This window comes from Erithacus rubecula, assembly GCF_903797595.1.
Source record: "Erithacus rubecula genome assembly, chromosome: 2".
Classification (NCBI taxonomy): Eukaryota; Metazoa; Chordata; class Aves; order Passeriformes; family Muscicapidae; genus Erithacus; species Erithacus rubecula.
In genome coordinates, this window is record NC_136685.1 from 101,851,496 (window position 1) to 101,872,675 (window position 21,180).

The 21,180-nt window shown below is 49.8% G+C and overlaps 1 protein-coding gene across 1 annotated transcript; it reads right to left on the reverse strand.

Moving 5' to 3' along the window:
• Window positions 1-346: 346 nt before the first annotated feature.
• Window positions 347-20,669, reverse strand: TTL (tubulin tyrosine ligase). Its single transcript, XM_079332582.1, has 7 exons — window positions 20,273-20,669; window positions 12,055-12,133; window positions 10,123-10,355; window positions 6,962-7,097; window positions 6,600-6,869; window positions 5,576-5,719; window positions 347-3,336 (listed from the first exon to the last, which is right to left on the reverse strand). The coding sequence occupies exons 1-7, from the start codon at window positions 20,427-20,429 to the stop codon at window positions 3,219-3,221; spliced, it is 1,137 nt and encodes a 378-aa protein (XP_079188708.1). The 5' UTR covers window positions 20,430-20,669; the 3' UTR covers window positions 347-3,218.
• Window positions 20,670-21,180: the final 511 nt, after the last annotated feature.

A 21,180-nucleotide genomic window follows, 5' to 3' on the forward strand; every position in this document is an offset into this window, starting at 1 on the left:
GCCTCCCGGGGCACGTCCTGGATCGCTGCGGCCGCTCCTGTCCCCAAACCCCGCCCAGCTGCGCTCCTCCCGATGCGCACTCTAACCTCCTGCTGGCCCTGTGCATTCGCGTCACCCGTGTCCCTCCCCCCGCCCAGCCACGTGCGCCGCAGTCAGAGGAGCCTGGACACCCACGCATCCTCATCACTCTCTGCCCCTTCCCTACACCTGGAATCCCGAAAAACCTCGGTATTCCCCAGCTCCCACCGCTGCCGGGAACAGCCCAGGGGGATGAGGCCAGTTCCCGGGGTCCTGGTGACTTGACAGCCCAGGGTGCCGCTGGCCCAAGAAAACATCACAGGCTGTGGGGGTTTGCATGTTTTAATGATGGGTTAGGAGAGAGATGGATAAATGTGAGCTCACCGGGGAGCCGGGAGCTCAGACATTCGCCAGCCCCACATACACATGCTGGCAGGAGAGCAGCTGGGCACACGATGCCGAGCCTGCCGTGTACCCCACATCCTCCCAGCACCAGGGCTTCCCAAGGGCTGCAACAGCAGACACTGTCATGGAGCATGATTATGAACGGCACAGCGCTGCTCTCCCGGGAGAGAGCTGCGTGTGTAGAACAAGAAATGCTGGGAGCAGGGACATGCAAGCAGTCCTGAGGGGCACTGATGACAGTCATCTGGATCAAATCAGCTTTTGAGCCTTTCTCTGGCGTTCTCTGCGGACTGTGGGCAGCCACCAGATTTCAGCAGAAGCACAACATGACAACTCGTATCGAACAAGCCACATGGGAGTTACCTGAAACCCAGAGTCCAGTGGGACCAGACCCTGCTGGACAACGCAGCCAGAACACCTGGGCCAGAAATTCTTCATGGATGACATGAAGGGATACAACTAAGACTAGAGACATTCTGCAATATGGTAGGTGTCTTCTGGAAACCCAGCAGTATCCTGGGTGAAAGCTCAGGAAAGAGAGTAAGACCTTTTCTATTGAACTTTTAGCTGAAATAAACTAGAAAACATTTGTTGTTGTATATTCCTATAAAAAGAAACAAACAAAAGTCTTACAGGGACTTGTGAGCATCACTTGCAAGGTGCACCCATGGCTGCAATGCCCAGGCCTCAGCCATATACATTCTCTACTCCACCTCACAGCTAGTATTTTGGGCGAAACTTTAGGCACTGTGCTCTCTGTCCTTTATCATTTACCTTCTGTGCTTTACTTTGGGGGGCACTTTAAGAGAAGGTGGAAAATGCACGTTTTCCTCAAAAGGATGTTGCTTATTCCTGAAAAATTCAGCAAACAGAGGATTCAAGTGTTGCTGAAACACTACCTTCCCCAAGCCCAGCTGGAAAGGTAGGGTATGAATAGCTGCATCATCTGTAGTTGTGGTTCTACTATCAAGCATTATCTAAATTTCCCTTCTGAGGTGAAGGATGGGTCTAGCACCCTAGAAAATGAGCTTGGTTCATTGTGATGGGGAAAATTTTCTTTTTTCGTCTACCCTAGAGTTTATGAGAGCTCAGCTGTCACCTCAGGCACATCCTGGATGAGAGGAATTGCTGTGAGGTCTTCCCATTGCTGGGCAAAAAAATTACAGTTTTTAAGCTCAGCTGAGCTAACATGAAAATGTCAATGGAGATATGGTGAACAAGATGAGTAACAACCCCTAACAGGCTATGTTTTCCCTTGGTGAGTTACCACCACACTTCACCTGGACTGCAGTGAAATTCTGACACCTCTGCACTACCCTAAGGTTAGAAACCCAACCAATCCTTCCCCCACACCCTTCTCCCTGCTTATCACCAGCCCCTTCCCATCAGGATTGTTTGCTGCATGAAGAACTCTGCAATCTCCATCACAAGCAGAGATGAGCACACCAAAATGCTAGGCTCTTCTGAGGAAGGTAGAAATTCCATTGCTTGATTCACTTCCCATTACACAAAGGCAGCTGTAATCTCCACAACATATGGGGAACAGGAACCAGTTTCTTTCCATGACCATCTCTCCCTTGCCAGAGGGATGTGCTGGGCTCACACTGCAAATTCAGATACACTTCACAAGGTGGGAAACATGACAGGGATTTAGGTTATACTTGAAGCAGATATTAGCTCTGAAATTTTGAGACCTCAAGGAATTTAACCTCTCCTTCCCCGCAAAGAACATGATTTCCCAGACGTGTGCCAAACAGAATTTCTCTCTTTGTCTAGAAAACCTCACCTGTTTTCCCTCTAGCTAAGATCAAGTTGTGGACTGTTTTCAGGGCACAAGATTCCAAGAGAATAAAACTGGCTGGATCAAATGGAATTTGGGTAGAAAGATTTCAGGTTCAAGCCTCAAGTAAATCATGAAGGTGAAATATGAGAGAAGAGTCTAAATTTACTGCAGTGCCTCAGAAGAAACTGGGATCAGGTTTTTGCTACTTGAAACACTCAGCACAGAAGTGATGCTAGAAATTCTACAGCCTGCCAATGAGCTCTCAGGGAGTCGCTCTACCTCTTTTATGCAGAATCCAACTGCCTCAGACTGGGACAGACACTGATTCAAATCTCAACAGGAAAAGGGATAGCTATAAATAAAGAAAATCGCCTTCCTTGCTTGGGTTAATTCACCGCCTGCAGTTCAGCACCCTTTTGCCAGCTGTTGCCTGGGTGTTTAGCCAACCAGCTTGGAAAATGACCTAAGGAAACTGACTTCCTGGTTTTAGGCACCAGGAGAGCTTGCTCCTTTCTATGTAACAGAGTAGGAACAAAGGAAAGGAGTCACCTATTTGGAGCCGAGCTAAGGCACTAATGATGCAGTAGGTGAGGAAATTATAAACACAGCGAGGGGAGGACAACTCCATTATTCTCTTCACTCAATTTCCTTAAAAAAACCCCAGTATTATCTCTATAGAAAAGGAGGAGCTAATACAGCATTACAGTATCCCTGCTGGGGTTTCATTTTAAGGTTGTTTTGCTGTACTTCCAGAGAGATTTGTTTCAGGTATCAGAGTCACAGGAGCTGTTTCTAAAGAGGATTTCGGTGAATGCAGGCAGAGTTATCTGAGCAGCTCTGGCTCATCACAGCTCTGCGAGGATGCCTGTTTTGTTGTTTTTCCCTGTGGTCTCCCAGAAAATATGAAGCCTGTCTATGACTTTTTGGCATGTTACTGAGATAAGCCACTGAACTGTGCTGACCCAAGGGGTGCAGTCTCTCCCTGTTCACAGCAGTGGCAGTTGTGTTGTCATCACAGCTTGATGAAGATCGATGATGACTGGTTCATCTTCTGCCCAGTGTCACTGAGGGGGAAAACGCTGGAGATGGCTACATCCACAATTCCTTGGCAAAGCTCTGCATACAGCTTCCTAAGAGATGAGAGAGAATCAGATACCCAGACAGGACAAACCAGCAGACCTCTGGCCACTTTTTATATAGAAACATGTCTTCCCAGCAAGATCTGCAAGATTCTATTCCTATTACAAGGAGTTTCAGGGTGGCAAACAGGAGGAGAGCAGTATCTCTTCCAGCTCCTCCATGTTTACACCAATAAGTATCTTCTTTCATGGTGGTAATTCCCAATATTGCTCGTTTTCACAAAGGAACACAAAACTCATTATGTATGTTTACAGTCAGGTCAGGCTTTTGAGCAGAGGCTCTGGACCCTCGGTCCCTTGAGTCTTGAGTCTCCACAAGGTGCAAAGGGGCAGAAAACATCTCAGGGCTTCCTGTACCAGCCTTCCAACTCAAGGAGTTGGGATTTACTGCACCAGACCCTGTTCACACAGGAATGTGGCCCAGAGGGGCTGCTCTGATGCATTCCTGGTTTGAAGAAAAGCTGTGCTGGGGTGCAGCTGTACACATCAGCTTGTGACCAGGCACAGGGGCTTCACAGGACCTCAGATGTGTGGGATGTGGTTCACCATGGCACAGCTCATGCACAGCAGGATTAGGGAGAAGAGAGACAAGGTGTTTGGGAGGAGTTAACAACAGCTTCCTTTTCTGCTGGAGGAAATGTATATGTAACTTCTCTGGATGTGCTGGCATCTGGGGCATATTTAATACCAAAGCTGTTTTTCCCAGGATTAACAATGTCTTTTACTCCATGCCACTGAGGCTATGTGACAGTAATATGTTTTTTCAGCTCCTGGGAATGTTATTGCTTACACCAGCCAAATTTTTTTCCTCTTTAAATGGGAGCTGCATGATATGAGTGCTATAAATAAAAATAACCCTGAGCAGGAGAAATCACAAATAGCCAAAACCTACCTCAGCTGCTTTCAATCTTCCAAGTGCCCAACAAAGCCCTTGCTCTTTCAAGAGGCACAAAACAAACAGGGCATTGCTGCAATCCAAATCCACCCAGCAATAGCCAAATTTTACCCATACAAGACAAGGAGGTGCAAGGCAGTAATTGCACTATGATGCACATTGTGAACAGGGCATCCTGGACACAGAGAGCTCCCTGAGCTCTAGCCCTAGAAAAGCTGCTGAACAGGCTGTCTGGTAGGTTTGACTTGCATTTTTTGTCTACTGTTAGTGATGATCTAACCTAATTTAATCAATATCTAATCTGATCAAATTCTAATGCAGTGATGTACAGCCTGTTCTGTTTTACTGCTTGTTTTTTTTGTTTTTTTAATATGATACAGATGCTCACTCAGCAAAAATTTCTGGTCTCCTGCAGTTGTCTCAGTCACGTACTATGGCACCTCCTGCTGTGCCTACACAAAGATGTTCATAGCCAGGGCTGTTTGGCTATTCCAGCCTCCCTGGGGCTGCTGGAAGAAGCTATAATCCAATCTCTGTGATACCGAAAGGGTTAATTCAATTTTCACTGCACCTGTGAACTCTTAGCAGAGAAACAAGGCATGCAAAATTTGCTTTCCCAGCAAGGATGGCTGGAAGGTAAGAAGACATCTGGCTCAGGAATGCATGCACAGCCAAAACAAGGACTTAATCTGGGAACCTGGGGAGGGTTTTTTGGTAATAGGCAAATTGTACATGCATGTAGTGGCTGTATATAAGCAAGACACTTGTAGAATCACATGGGCACATAAAGTCAGGAGTTATCCCCCATGTGACCTGAATAAATGATGCCCTTCTTAACACTGAATTGTTAAGGAGTCTTTAGGCTGGTTTTCAGAGATTTGGTAACATCTGCAGCATCCACAGTGTGCTCTGGGGTCCTGCTGCCTACAAATTTAGTCACTCACTTCCAACTGCTGCCCTTAACATGTGCTCATATAAAGAGCAGCCACCAGTGGCTCCACAAGAGAGACTGAGAAACAATCTGACTCCCAAACGTTAAATCTGCGAGCATAACTTTGACCCAAGAGTAATAAAAATTACCCAAGTTACATTCAAAACCCCAAGTTAGTGCCCCATCTCACGTGGGAAAGAAGCTGGGGGACAGAATCACATAGACAAGAGTAATGAACCCAAACTGACTGGCACTTAGAGCAGTGACCAGTGTTAGCCTGAAAAACTTCCTTGCCATTCACATTCTTTCACCTTTTTCACTCAGAGCTGGGACATAAGCCAAGTTTTGGGTGAGGCATGTGAATGGTGGCATCACAAGGGTATTACAGAAGCTGATTTACTCACTGGGCACATGCTGGGGCCCCATTGACTTCTATCAGCCAGACCTTCAGCTCCTCATCCACCATGAAATCAAAGCCAAAGAGCTGGAAGCTCTGGTAGTGAAGATGCTTTGTGCTGATTGCAGGCTCTATACACATAAGGCAGCTTCTGTGAAGGGAAAAACAGAAACTCAGGTTAAGGCTGCTGTGGACACATGCTTTGCATAGTTAAATGAGAAGGGTTGCCCTGGAACTGGCCCACATTACAAGTTATGTCCAACTCATGCCATGGTAACCAGGTCCCTGCAAGTGAGATCCTGTGACCATGAAAATCCGTGTGGGGACACCCCTGAGTTAGCTCACAAAGAGCTGGAGAGCAGTATCCTCCCTCACCACTGGGTCAGGCAAGCTGAAAATATGACATGCAATGCCACACAGGGCTGCTGCAGGTCCCCAGGAAACTGCCACTGGATGCTCATTTGCCTTCAAGTCCTTCAAAGATTATGCTACGTCGTTCTAGTGCAATTAAAAGCAATGGGTTACTGGCAAAGCAAATTCCTTCAGGAAGGACTGCTTTGTCAAGACCTGGATTTTCTGCACCATCGAGATCTCCCTCCAGGCACTTTCTATGCCCAGGAAGGAACTGGCTTTAGTGGACTAAGATAATCTAGGTAAAAGCCATGTGCTGCTGCTGGCTGCTGGTGGGGGACGCATCCAGAGTTTGGACACTTGAGTTCAGCTACACTTCCCCTCTATCACCTTTATGCTTTTTTTATTCTTAGCCTCTTCCAGCCCTGTCTTTTGAGCTGCTCTCTTCCCTTTTCAGTCTATCCTTCTCCAGCCACAGCTGGCAAAACACAGAGACATGGACACTTACCATCGAATCAACAGCACCCATGGAGGTGCCTTTTCATTGAGCAGTGATATAGGAGTATTTATGGCCTTATCTTAAATTTATGCAATTGAAACCCTTCCCTTCTTACTCTGTCTGCTTCCCCAGTTGTGTCCATACACACTCCTTGTCCCTGAAGCAGCAGGCAGCTGGCTACCTTATTATGTGTTTGATTTGCAGTAAGATGCTATTCTCAAGCGTAGTGTTCAGGGCACCCATCAGATACTGGTTGAACTCCTCGAAGAACATTTCATTCCCTTCCTCATATCGCCCGTAGTTTTTGGAATATTCCTTCTGAATGCAGTGATTGGTCAAGTGGCAGGTTTTGTCCTGGAAATTAGCACTGTTATATGGTTCGGAAGAGGTCCGCAGGACACCCTCTCTGTAGAGGTAGATATTATATTGATGATCCACGAGAACCCAGCTCCTGGGGAACAGGAGAACAAGCTCTAGTCTCAGTGGCTCAGAAAGAAACAGCATGAAAAAAAAAACTGGTATTACAAAGGCAGAAAAGATTACCTGATGTCAAACTTGCGATGCCCTGGCTCTAAAAGTAGAGGATTCTCCAGGTATTTCTGAATCACATGCACTTGTCCCTGCTCATCGATGAAGTCTAGGAGCTCTGCAGCCTCTGAAGAAATCAGGATCCCTTCCCCTGGCACAGAAAGTTGAAGACCAAATTAGTTAGAGGATCTTTCTACCTTTGTTGGAGCTTTTTCAGGCTCCAAATGGACTGTGGCTCATTAGCCCAAAAAATGACATTCAAGAACCTATGGCCCCAGGGTCGGCCAGTCCCCAGCAATGTCACAGTCACTCCATGGGAATGAACCTGTGGAGGTATCTTTCTTGCCAGGCCATGGGCCTCTGGCTTCCCAAAAACCGGGGCTAATGCAAATGGGAATCAAGGGGATCGATAGCACATGGACTCCTCAGGGCACATCTGTAGGGGGGGTGGCTGTTGAGGTGCGAGGAGATGCACACCAGACAGGGACCTGGCCAAGCAGGGAGGTAGCTGCTAGGCCAGGGGGCATTTTGTTTTCTTTTACGGCTTTTTTTGCATTCTATTGAGGCTTGGCAGGGGTAGGGGGGTGTGGTGGTGCTTATATTCAGCACTTGACAGATTTGGTTTTGTTTTGGTTTTCAGCAGTTTATAGAGAACAGGGGGTTTGGCACATTTTCTGAAAGGATTTTTGCATTTTTTATTAGGGAGGGATGTTCGTGGCTTTTTTTATCCCAGACTCAAGACTTTCTTTCCCTGTCTGGCTTCTCTGGCTGCCAGAGGCAGTCACACATGCACACTTATGCAGTGTTGCCCTGCTCACTGAGTTCACTTAAATTATTATTAATATAATTGCTGAATAAGGAAAAGTACTATTTTAAACTGTTCATCCATGTACTCAGTGTTCCTACTGTGGAAGCCCTTCATTAAAAAAATGAAAACTGTGCTGTTTAAACACTCCCACATTTTGGCTGAAGCTGTCACTGTTAATTTCTTACAAGAGTCCAAATAGGAAGCTTCTGTTGCAGAGTACTGGAGACCATTTTCCTTATGGGATTTCATAAAGGAGTGGCATGGTGCCATAAGGGATAAACCAGCTCAGGTAAAGTTATCAAACACTCCTCTGGCACTATGCCCATTCTTGAGGCATTAGTTAACTTTCCTGACAAAACTTGATGACTTAGTCTTAATTTTGTGCTGAGTGTTTTTGAGGAAATACTGTGCAAAAGACCTTACTCTTCAAGTGGACATCAACGAGGTAACAGGAGCACAGGCAGGGTTTGACAGGACCATGCAATGAAAAATGCTCCTAGCTGTGATTTCTGCAGGTACTCCCACTGCTCTACCCTCTGTTCAGCTTTCCAGTCCTACCGACCTCCCATCCATCCTAGCACCTGCCACTGAAAGGAAGTCTCTCATCAAAGTATCTTTCTCACTCATGCTTTAGGCAAGATGTTTTAGTCTCCTGATCACAGCAGAGCAAGGCAGAACCTTGCTCTGGCACTTCAGGCTGTGCACTGGGGAAAGGAGGGAAACAACATACCTAAACCAGCAAAGCTGATTCAGTGGCGAGATCAGCAGGCACTTGTTCCACCCTTGACAGATGGCAAACCAAGGGGAGGGTCAGTTTAACAGGCACCCAGGCAGCAACCAAGTGAGACAGCAAAGTAGATTAGGGGGGGTAGCTATTCCTGCTCTCAAAGAAAACACCAAAACCTCCATCCACAGTCACAAACACTTAAAATGTTGAATCAGGGGATCCTAAACCTTGAATTTTCCTATTACTGATGGATGACCAAGCTTTTGTTAGACCTGTCCCAAGACATAGGCTGTGCCTAAGCTGTATCTTTCTAGGTAATTAACATGAATAAGTTTTCTTTTTCATCAGAAGTAATCCCCAGACTTATAAAACTTCCCTCATAGAAGATTACTATGGGACTCTGCTTTCCACTTTAATTTGCAGCAGCACAGTGATGAATACAAAAGGCTACTCTGCTTTAGTGCAGAAAAGATGGGACCACACCTGCATGAAGTATCTGAAGAATCTGAATCTGCTCAGCCTGCAGCAGACCCCAGCAACTGCATTTTGAAATGCTCAGATGGATTTTTTTGCCATCTTACCACACAGAAACACTTTCTTGCAGTGGCATAACAAAAGCACTCATCTCCCCTTCGTTCCTGATGAAAGTAAGGATAGTCTTCCAATGCTTCTTGGTAACACAGCCAAGAGAGCAGAACAGAGAGGGAAATCACTGTGAGGGACAGTTTTTATCAGGCAGCTCTGGCTTTCACATTCTCTTTTTGTAAGGCTGCATCCAAATAGACTCTGCAAATATGAGTAATACATGTGGGCTTGTTCTCTCTGAAAAGATCAGGTCCTTCCTCAGGCTGGGCTCTGCTGCACACATAGCAAGATAAGTTTTTAAACACAGCCATTCTAATACTGTGCCCATGGTAACACTATAACTCACACAGAGCACACAGTTATCAAAGCACTGCATTTACAGCTGTGTCCAGCTATCTCATAGCTCCCCATTTCTGTACAGCAACTGATGGAAGGACCCTGGAACAAGGAAGGACACTTTATCACTTGGGTATCTATTGTCTTATGCAGATTAAATGGACAGACAGACACTGCATTGCTTGTCTTTGCTCTGGCACCTTTCCCTGAGGCTTGGGTGCAATTCTGATGTATTGAGCTCGTGGCTGCTCAGCCAGCCTCTCAGTGTGACCATGAGCAGGCCACTGGCACCAGGCATCTGAGTTTGGTTGAAAGACAAGCAGGATTTCCACCCAGGAAAAGGTAAGTTAAGCTGCAGTATGAGGAGTTGGGCTCCTTGCCCAACTTGGAAGGTTGGAAGGGCCCTGCCTGCTGACCGCCTCCCTGTATCCTGTTCTGCTCCCTCTAACCCACTCTCCACATTCCCCTCAAGTGCTGGTTCCTGCTGCCTACCCTCTGCAGCACTTTCCCACATTTTGAGGAGCATGTGTAAAGAACTGGAGGCCCTTTCATGCATGCCCTGAGTGCCACATGCACACCACATTGCTTGACTGGCATGGCGAGTGAAGCCCTTCATAGACAGACCGCATATCAGCTTGGCTCAGCCAAACCCAGTGACTCCACAGATCACATAAAAAGGGAGAAATAATGAGAAATAGCTCCTGGAGCTGGAGAATGAACCTTTGGCACCGGCTGAGGACTTGGCGATCCACACGTTGCCTTCTTTGCCCTCCCGCCGCCTGTTGTAAGCTGCCAGGAACACTTCCCGCTCATCCGTCCTCGAGTTGTTTATGAGATGCTGGAGTCCATTATGTGCTGGAGCCACGGGGGTCTTCAGGTTTGTTGGGTAAATCACATAGGACTCGGGGAACCACGTGCAGGACTCCGCTAGCTCAGGGCTTGTCTTGATTAGCCTGGGTGAAGAGAGACAGGCTGTTAATCTCTGGAGTGTCCCCACCTGCATGGGAATAATTTAATAAGGAAGAATCATCAATAACTGGGCTCTTTTGCTTGATGATGAATGGCAGCTTACTGATAAGTCTGTGCTAAATTATCCTATTTTCCTTAGACCCTTGAAATTAGGGTTTTCCTAAAGATACCATAGCAACGCCAGTCCACAGCAAAGGTTCAAAATTCTTTGAACCAGAAGCTGCATACTTTCATTAATTGTATTGACAGCATGGATATCGTGAAACTAACAGCTGAGAAATTCCCATGCAATTACAGCTTGTGGTGCATTCCCTGCATCATCTCTGCACAAGGGAGTTGGGGAGGCATTTTTGCTCAGGGCAGGAAGGATGCTGTGATCACAACTGGAAAAAGGGAAGTCAAAGCAGTAATGCACTCAGTGCTTAGCCCTTGTTCCCATTCCCACTGAGATCAGACCAGGTGTCCCAGCTGTGTATGAAGACCACTGGGAGTCCACAGAAAGCAAGGGCACACATACATTTCACATCCCAAGGCGTCCGGCATCCCTCTGGCACATTTCTCCTACCAGTAATGTCTGGAGACAGCAGCAAATTCCTGTTAGCAGAGCTCAGGCCCATTTTCTTTCAAAGTCAAGGGAGCTGCCTGCCTCTCCTAATGCCTGTGCTTTGCTTAAGGCCAAAAGCAGAGGTTGTGAGGTGCTGACTCTCTCTGTGCATTTGTGCCTCTCTCTGGAGATGGCAGTGAGTCAGTGGCACTTTGGGAGCCCTGAGGAGTGTAATTTGTTGTCATGTGGGTTCCTAAGTAGCTTGATGCATGGTTGATCCTACAGTTAAAAAGGTCAGCCAAGCTGCAGGATATAAAAGCAGGTGTGCAAGTGCTTTTAGCATTCTAGGTAATAGGCCAAAGATAAATCCATCTGAGGAGTGCTATAAATGCTTGTTTAAAGATACTTTAAAGACACTCTGCCAGTTTCTGACAAACACCATCACCACTACCAGAAAATTAATTTGGAAGAGGCTCTTTGCAGAGGAAGGAGAGGCCTTGGATCAGTGCACGCAGTCTGCAGAACTGCATCAGTGAGAGTCAGCACAGACTGTAATGGGCAATCAAACTGCTGAAGGAGACCAAGAGCTCTGACATAAAGATACTGTAGTGGGAGCAGAGATTGCACAGAGGGCTATCTACAATGGAGTTCATCTACATTTCCCCAGGAAACCCTGGCATGGCAGGTCATGCAGAAATAACTCCCAGAGCTCTTCCTGGAGATGTCTCCAAGCATTTGCTTGACCAACAAATCTGATTAGCTAAAGGCACATTAGTGTCTTTTCTCTGTATGAAACAGAGAATAAAAGGAGAAGGTTTTAATTAAATGTCTACAAGGAAAAAGAGCAGATATGTTCGAGTTTATTTTTCCTTTTGATTTGGCTCTAATCTGATTCAATACACTCCATGGTTTCAAGTAGATACAGCTCAATGGAAATGGCATTTCCCCTGAGGTTACAGAGAGGCCTTTGTGCACAAAAACAGCTCTAGAGACCAGCCCAGGAGTCTGAAGACAGCACATGCCAGGACTCTCCCAGGGCAGCTGTTCTGTGAAATACCCTCCAAACAGGTTCAACATTCAACAAGGGTTAGAAGAGAAGCTTCTGCCAAGCCCATCTAACATTTCAGTGAATTTCTTACTTCACCAGAGATGCTTTGCGGCACAGCTTGTCTGCTCCCCTGTAGTAATTCACCAGCTGCACAAGTCCAGGTTCATGGCCTAAGAAGGGGAAACAGAGTTCAGACAAACTCCTCAATGAATAAAGGCAAAACAGCTGCTTGATGCAAAGGACCTGTGCAGTAGAGGAAAAAAAAAAAGGAGGCTATTTCCTTGCCCTGCATTACAGAAACTGGTTGTAAACTGGTATTGGTTCTTGTGATTTCTTTCATTTAGTTACCAAATAAAATCCATGCAGTTACCCACTTGTTTTTAATCTGACACATCCATTTTGCAAAGGAAAATAGTTTTTTCCTATTTCACACTGGGAGCTGGCAGCACTACTCAAAAGTGTTCTCCATTGGCTGGTGTAAGCATTTAAGAATCAGGATTTCAGTTAGTTTTAAATACATGTGGAAGATGCAGGGAAACACACCATGACACAAAGATCACAGTTTAGCAAAGGGCCCTTTTTCTTTGTCACATACAGTGGGATTCCCTCTTGGGCCTGATACCACAAATCACTGGGAAACATTTGAAAAATCTGAAGCCTTGATTCTTTCTAGAAGTTTGCAACAAGACCCATTGGATATCTGGAGTGAGAAGAAACCTCTGGGAGCCTCTGCTCCAACCTCTTGTTCAAAGTCTGAGTATCTCTAAAGATAGATATTGACTTCTGTAAGTCCTTGTCCCAGTGCTTGGCTGCCAACCTGTGTCCCCTCAACTATTCTGGTGGTCCCTCCTATAATAACTCCAGGATGTTTAAGCCTCTCTCGCACTGGAAAGACCCAAACTGGCCCTAGTATCCAGCTGTGGCCTCAGCAGTGACAAAGAGAATGCTAAACAGATGGGTACCCCTCCTTACCAACGTGGACTCCACACCACAGCCTGCTTGCCTTCACCTTTTCACACCACAGAAACACTTGTGCTCAGCTGGAAGCTCCCTGGGAGGGACTAGAAGCCTGAAAAAGGATTCAGAGTTTTACTTATGCTCCTTGGTGTTTGCCTGGGAAAAAGGCCTGGAGCAAACATTACCTTAAACACCAGGCAGCTGCAAATTCACAGAGAGTGAGTATCTATTTTCAGCCTAAGTCACTTTCTTTCTTGGGTCACTTTTATTCACAAATCTTTAAATACAAGACCACTGAAAACCATCCTGCAGAAAAGATCTGTAACTTCAAGCACTTCAATGTGCAGCCAGGTTTTTTTACTGAAAATAAAACCCCATGGTTATTTTGTTTCATTTTTCCAAAAAGCTCTATCTTCTCTGGTTTCTCTTCCTGAGCAACTGTTGCATCAAAGCTGGCTTGGTTTTTCTAAGGGCTCTACTCAGTAGAAGTAGGCATTAATTTGGGGAGCTGTAGGGATTTGTACTACTCATCCAGCCTAAGCTGGATCATGGAGAGAAGTGGGGACTCTCAGCATGCACCACTGCTTCTGCCCAGCTGCAGGGACCTCTGTAGCTCTCACTGATAACCAAATTCCTGGGGGAAAACGAAGCACCTAGATAATGGGGATCAGCAAGGAGGGTCCTCACAACCACCAAGGGAGCCAGAAGTTGAGACTGTCCCCGAGTCCCTCTCATACGATAGTCTCCGTAACCTGTGTAAAGACATTGCACGGTGGGGCCGTGAGCCCTTTACAACTTGGTTACTCCGGGTCTGGGACCTTACGGGAACAGGTGTACAACTGGATGGAACTGAGGCCAGGAATTTGGGATCCTTGGCCCAGGATTCAGGTGTGGACCAGATATTCGTAAGGGAGCAAGGCCTCCTTTCCCTCTGGGACCGGCTTTTAATGAGTGTGAGAGAGAAGTTTGTACACAGAGAGAGAATGCAGGAGCACCACCGTAGAATGTGCTGGAAGACCCTTGAGGAAGGGATCCAGCAGCTGAGAGAAACAGCAGTATTACAGGTACTCTTTGGGAGGGATGGACAGCATGACAATGACCCTGACAAGGTCAAGTGCACAGGGCAGATGTTATGGAATTTGGCAACCTTGGGTCCATCTCAATATACCATCTACATAGCAATGATTAATGCTGATAAACACCCAGAGACAGTGTGTTCTGTTGCCAACAAACTCAGAAATTTTGAGAGCATGATGAATGGCCCAATGCAGGCCAATGTCTCTGCTGTGGCCAGGGACCTCCAACAGGTTGAAGATAGGATGAGGGATATGAGGGAGGAGATGATGGAGGAGATGAGGGAGGTGAGGGAGGAGGTGAGGAAGATCAGCGTAGCAGCAGTACGAGTCACAGGCCCCCAAGTCAGAGCTTCACGTCCCCCAGCTAGGGAGAGAGGGTACACCTCACGAGCTGACCTGTAGTTTTTCCTGCGAGACCATGGGGAAGACATGGGAAAATGGGATAGGAAACCCACTTCTGTCCTGGCAGCACGGGTGCATCAGCTCAGGGAGGGAAATGCTAAACGAGGGAACCGCACTAAAATGAAGGTAGCCTCAACCTCCCACAAGCAAGGTGCAGGGTATTACAGCGAGGAGGATGATCTGTCAGATCCCCTGGAAGGAAACTCCACTATGTATGCCCAGGAAAGAAATAATAACCAGGGCTAGAGGGGACCTGCCTCTAGCCAGGGAGAGGCATGGGATGACAGGATTTATTGGATAGTGTGGGTGCGATGGCCTGGCACATCAAAGCCACAAAAACATAAAGTGCTAGTTGATACTGGTTCACAATGCACCCTGATACCATCAGAACATGTGGGGAAGGTACCTGTTTCCATTGTTGGGGTGACGGGGGGATCACAGGAATTCACTTTGCTGGAAGCTGAGATTAGCCTGACAGGGAAGGGATGGCAGAAACATCCAATTGTAACTGGCCCAGGGGCACTGTGCATTCTAGGCATAGACTTCCTCAGGAATGGTTACTACAAAGACCCAAAGGGGTTCAGGTGGGCTTTTGGAATAGCTGCTGTAGCGACAGAGAGCATTAAGCAGTTGAACACCTTGCCTGGACTGTCAGAAAACTCCTCTGCAGTAGGACTCCTGAAAGTGACAGAGCAGCAGGTGCCAATTGCCACCATGACAGTGCACCGCCGGCAGTACCGGACAAATCGAGATGCTGTGATCCCCATCCACAAGATGATCCGTGATCTAGAGAGCCAAGGGGTGGTCAGCAAGAGCCACTCACCCTTCAACAGTCCTATTTGGCCTGTGCAGAAATCTGATGGGGAATGGAGACTGACTGTGGACTATCAGGCATTGAATGAAGTGACTCCACCGCTGAGCACTGCCGTGCCGGACATGCTGGAACTCCAGTACGAGCTGGAGTCCAAAGCAGCAAGGTGGTATGCCACCATTGACATTGCAAATGCATTCTTCTCCATTCCTTTGGCAGCAGAGTGCAGGCCTCAGTTTGCTTTCACCTGGAGAGGCGTGCAGTACACCTGGAACAGACTGCCCCAGGGGTGGAAACACAGCCCCACCATCTGCCACAGACTGATCCAGGCTGCACTGGAGAAGGGTGAGGCTCCAGAACATTTGCAGTACATCAATGACATCATTGTGTGGGGGAACACAGCAATGGAGGTATTTGAGAAAGGAGAGAAGATCATCCAGATTTTGCTGGGAGCCGGTTTCGCCATTAAAAAGACCAAAGTCAAAGGACCTGCCCGAGAGATCCAGTTCCTGGGAGTGAAGTGGTAGGATGGACAGCACCAGATCCCCATTGAGGTCATCAATAAGATCACTGCAATGTCTCCACCAACAAGCAAGAAGGAAACACAAGCTTTCCTAGGTGCTATCGGCTTTTGGAGAATGCACATCCCTGAGTACAGTCAGATTGTGAGCCCTCTCTACCAGGTCACTCGCAAGAAGAACGATTTCCACTGGGGCCCCGAACAACAGCAAGCCTTTGCCCAGATCAAACAGGAAATCGCTCATGCGGTAGCCCTTGGCCCAGTCAGGACAGGACCAGAGATAAAGAATGTGCTTTACTCTGCAGCTGGGAACCATGGTCTGTCCTGGAGCTTTTGGCAGAAGGTGCCTGGCGAGACCCGAGGCCGACCCTTGGGATTCTGGAGCAGAAGCTACAAAGGGTCTGAAGCCAATTACACTCCCACAGAGAAGGAAATCTTGGCTGCCTATGAGGGAGTTCAAGCTGCCTCAGAGGTGATTGGTACAGAAGCACAGCTTCTCCTGGCACCCCAACTGCCAGTGCTGGGGTGGATGTTCAAAGGAAAGGTTCCCTCTACTCACCATGCCACTGACGCCACATGGAGCAAGTGGATTGCCCTCAACACGCAGCGCGCCCGTATTGGTAACCCGAATTGCCCTGGGATTTTGGAGATAATTACAAACTGGCCAGAAGGTGAAGATTTTGGTCTCGCTGATGAAGAGGAGCAGAAGCAAGTGACCTGGGCTGAAGAAGCTCCACTGTACAACCAGCTGCCAGCAGATGAAACACGCTACGCCCTTTTCACCGACGGTTCCTGCCGCATTGTGGGAATGAACCGGAAGTGGAAAGCTGCCGTATGGAGCCCCACACGACAGGTTGCACAAGCTACCGAAGGAGAAGGTGGATCGAGTCAACTTGCTGAACTCAAAGCTGTTCAGCTGGCCTTGGACATTGCTGAGAGAGAGAAATGGCCAAAGCTCTACCTTTACACTGATTCATGGATGGTAGCCAATGCTCTGTGGGGTTGGCTGGAAAAGTGGAAAAAGGCTGGCTGGCAACATAGAGGAAAACCAATCTGGGCTGCTGATGGGTGGAAAGACATTGCCACTCGGGTAGAGAAGCTACCCGTGAAAGTCTGTCATGTGGATGCCCATGTTTCCAAGAGTCGGGCTAATGAAGAGCACAGGCACAACGAGCAGGTAGATCAGGCTGCTCAGATAGAGGTCTCAAAGACAGACTTAGATTGGGAACACAAGGGAGAAGTGTTCTTGGCTCGATGGGCCCATGATGCCTCAGGCCATCAGGGCAGAGACGCCACCTATAAGTGGGCACGAGACCGATGGGTGGATCTGACCATGGACAGCATCTCTCAGGTTATTCATGACTGTAACACTTGTGCTGCCATCAAACAGGCCAAGCGGGTGAAGCCCCTCTGGTATGGGGGGTGGTGGTCCAAATATAAGTATGGAGAGGCCTGGCAGACTGACTATATCACACTGCCTCAGACCCGCCAGGGCAAGCGCTACGTGCTGACCATGGTGGAAGCCACCACCGGATGGTTGGAGACCTACCCTGTGCCCCACACCACTGCTCAGAACACCATCCTGAGCCTGGAAAAGCAAGTCCTCTGGAGGCATGGTACCCCTGAGAGAATTGAGTCAGACAACGGGACTCATTTCAAAAACAGCCTTATAAACACCTGGGCTAAAGAACATGGCATTGAGTGGGTGTACCATATTCCCTACCATGCACCAGCGGCTGGGAAAGTTGAATGGTGCAATGGTCTGCTTAAAACCACCTTAAAGGCACTTGGTGGGGGGACTTTCAAGAACTGGGAGATCAATCTACCAAAGGCCACATGGTTAGTGAATACCCAAGGTTCCACTAACCGAGCAGGCCCTGCCCAATCAGAGCCCTTGGGAGCACCAGATGGAGATAAGGTTCCAGTGGTACACCTGAGAGGCATGTTAGGGAAAACTGCCTGGGTGAACTCTGCTTCCAGCAAAGACAATCCTGTTCGTGGGGTGGTTTTTGCTCAAGGACCAGGTTGCACTTGGTGGGTGATGCAAAAGGATGGAGAGACCCGATGCATACCCCAAGGGGACCTTGTTCTAGGGTGAACTATCTATGATACTGTGCCTGTAACTACATGTATGTATATAATTTAAAGGTTTCAATATGATGTAGCACGTTGGCATGGAAAAAATTCGGAGTGGATAATGTTGGGGGTTGAGTGTTTTTTTATTACTGTGTCAATTGAAAGAATTTTTCCCATTATCATGCCAATGGAGCTGTCCGGGTTACACCCAGGGTCTCTGATGACTCCAGACAAAAGGGGTAGGTGGGAACGGCTCCTGGAGGGGCCTCTGAGGCTTCCGGGGTGGGGGGGGACTCGTGTTTCCAGCGAGCTCAGAGGAGGACGCCCAGATAATCAGCCACGCAGCAGAAGCACAGGAGAGCCAGACGGTCTGTGATCACCTGCCCTGCATATGCCCCGTTCCAGCCTCCTGCCTCTGCGGACACAGCTGATCACCCGGACACAAACGGTGAGCGAGGAGCCGCCCGCTCCAGCTCGTTCCCACCCGAGACCGGCGTGGCCGCTGCCGCCCCCTCCTGCCTCTGTTCCCGCCTGCCCCTCGGCAGCTCCAGCCTGGGACTAAGCACAGAAACAGCATGCTTGCATCTAAAAGCACTGACACTGAGTTATCTATTCTGTTCTGTTAGCAATTTTAACAACTGCTGTTGTTTTCTGCTTGTACAGTTAGATATATTAGTAAAAGAGCTGTTATTCCCACCCCCTTATCTCTGCCTCAGAGTCCTTGATTCAAACAATTATAATACTTGGGGGGAGTGGAACCAAAGTCTCTGTTTCAAAGGGAAACTTCTGCCCTTACTGGCAGATACCTGTCCTTTCAAACCAGGACCCAGGCTCAGGGAAGCCCTTCCATTACCCCAGGACACTTTTGGAGGATGGAAGGAGTTAGTCAGAGATGGCCACAAACCTACCATAGCTGGATGTGCTGTGCATGCTCACTCTCATCAAAGAGCTGCACTCATTCTTCAATGAGGCCTGATGCTCACAGATCCTTCATGCTGAACAAGTTAAAGCACAGGTCTGCCTGCTGCCAGCATGTGTGCATCCTCACATCCTCACTGCCTGAGCCTCTCCTGGTGATTCCCTGCTTGCTGCAGACACCCTGACACCAGGAGGCGACCAGATGGCATTGCCAAGTGACGGAGAACTTTTCACTCACAAATGTGGAAGAGACAAGGGAGAGGTGCTGGAGGTGGTGACTTGCAAATTTGAAAGAGCAGTCAGCCATGGGTCTCTGATGCAAGAAAGAGGCTGCAAAGCCACCCTGCACCAGAGTTGCTATAGTGAGGGGGCTCTGCCTGTTGTCAGTCAGAAGCAGGGCTGCAAAATCACCCCAGAAAGAAAGAAACCAGGGCCAAGATGACAGTGCATCCCCACTCCCTGCAATGCCCTGCAACACTGCCAGTGCCTGGCTTGGCTCTCCCTGCTTGTGGGCACTCGCCCTCCCTGCTGCTGGGCTCTGCACCATCCAGCAGGGCAGAGGGCCAGGGTGGCTGTGCCATGGAACAGCAGCATGCATGGTAGGCAGGGGACAAGCCTGCACAGGGCAGTTCCCAGAGCCCTGCATGTTGGCAGGGTGACAGTGGTGGTCAGGCAGCAGTGAGACAGGAGCTGTAGGAAGACCTACACACACAGGGCCTCTGGAATTACCCACACTCTGTCTGCTCCAGGCAGAGACTAGCGCTGTCACCCAGCCCTGCAGAGGCACATCCCCACCAGACTCAGCCCCGGAGTGAAGGTTTGAACGTGCCTGGCTTACACCTGTTCTGCCTCCCGTGTCAAACAGCAGAAACACCCCCTTAAGGCGTGAGCGCAGCACCGCAGTGTCCCTGCCCAGCACCAGGGGATGGCACCGGCAGCACTGCGACTCTGCAGCGGAGCAGACAGCCCCGGGACACTGCTGCAGGCCAAGGAAGGCAAGGAGGAGCAGGGGCTACACCAGAGAGGCGCCGGGACCCTAAGGCCTGCCACATGTCACAGGGGGGGTCTCCTTGTGTCGTGTCCCCCCCGCCCCTCCCACTGCTTCACCACAGCACAGGACTCTACACAACACAGGGGGTGTTTGGGGGGGGCAGCGGTGGAATCGCTCTTCGGGAGCTTGGGAAGGGGATCCTGCGAGCCCTGGCCGGAATCAGCAGGGCCTGCAGAGAGCCGTGTCGGGGGTCAGACTGCACGGACACCTCGCGGAGCCTGAGCTTTGTTCGGGCGGCGAAGGCCGGGGCGGCCGCCGAGCCGGGGAGACAGGGACAGGGAGGGGAGGACAGTGAGCCGTGGGGACAGGGAGGTAAGCGGGACCGGCGGGCACCGCCTCACGAACCGCGGGGGCTCTGCAGGGGCCCCGTCCGTGTCCGCAGCGGGGCCGGGAGGCTGCGGCAACCCGAGGGAACGCTGCCCTGAAGCGGGGGACACCGGGGAGGGGACCAGGGAGCGGCCGAGCCCTGCTGCCGGCGGGGACGGGGAGGACCCTTACCCAGCCTGCCGAAGGGGAGTCGGTTCCTCTCGCCCAGCATCAGGTTGAAGCGGGGGTTGTCCCTGCGGAGGCGCCGCCACTGCCCGCTGGCCAGCAGCAGCCGGCTTACCTCGGTGTACACGCTACTGCCCTCGTCCCGCACCACGAAGGTGTACATGGCGGCGGGGCGGGGGAAGGAGCTCCCCGCCCTAGCCCCGGCGGCTCATGGAGCCCCGCCGCTGCCCAGGCAGGGCCCTGCGCGGCCGCCGCCGCCCGGCCCGGCTCCGCATGGCCGGGGTCGCCACCCCCGCGCACCGCCCGAGAGCCTGCCCAGGCGGGGACTGACCCGGAACCAGAACCACCCTCCCGATCCTGATCCTGATCCTGATCCCGATCCTATTCCTGCTCCTGCTCCTCCCCACCCCGTTACGCCGTGCAGCAGCCGGGGCGGGGCCATGAGCTCGCTGAGGGCCGGGCCAGCCGCTCCCGGGTGTGACGGCGGACGGGATCTGTTATCAGCCGTGATCTGTCACTGGCCGTGATCTGTCACCGGCTGGGATCTGTCATCGGCTGGGATCTGTCACCGGCCGGGATCTGACACAGACCGGGATCTGTCACTGACCGGGATCTGTCACCGGCCGGGATCTGTCCCGGACCGGGATCTGTCTCTGGCCAGGATCTGTCACCGGCCAGGAACTGCCACCGGCCGGGATCTGTCACTGGCCGGGATCTGTCACTGACCGGGATCTGACACCGGCTGGGATCTGTCACTGGCCGGGATCTGACACCGGCCAGGATCTGACACCGACCCCACTGCTCCCTGGTGTCCCTACGGGTGGGATGTCCCCTGTCACCCAGCTTGGTGCCTGAAAGCCCCGCTCCCCTCCGGTGCTAAGGTCCTGGGGGATGCTCACCCTTTGTCCCTGTGG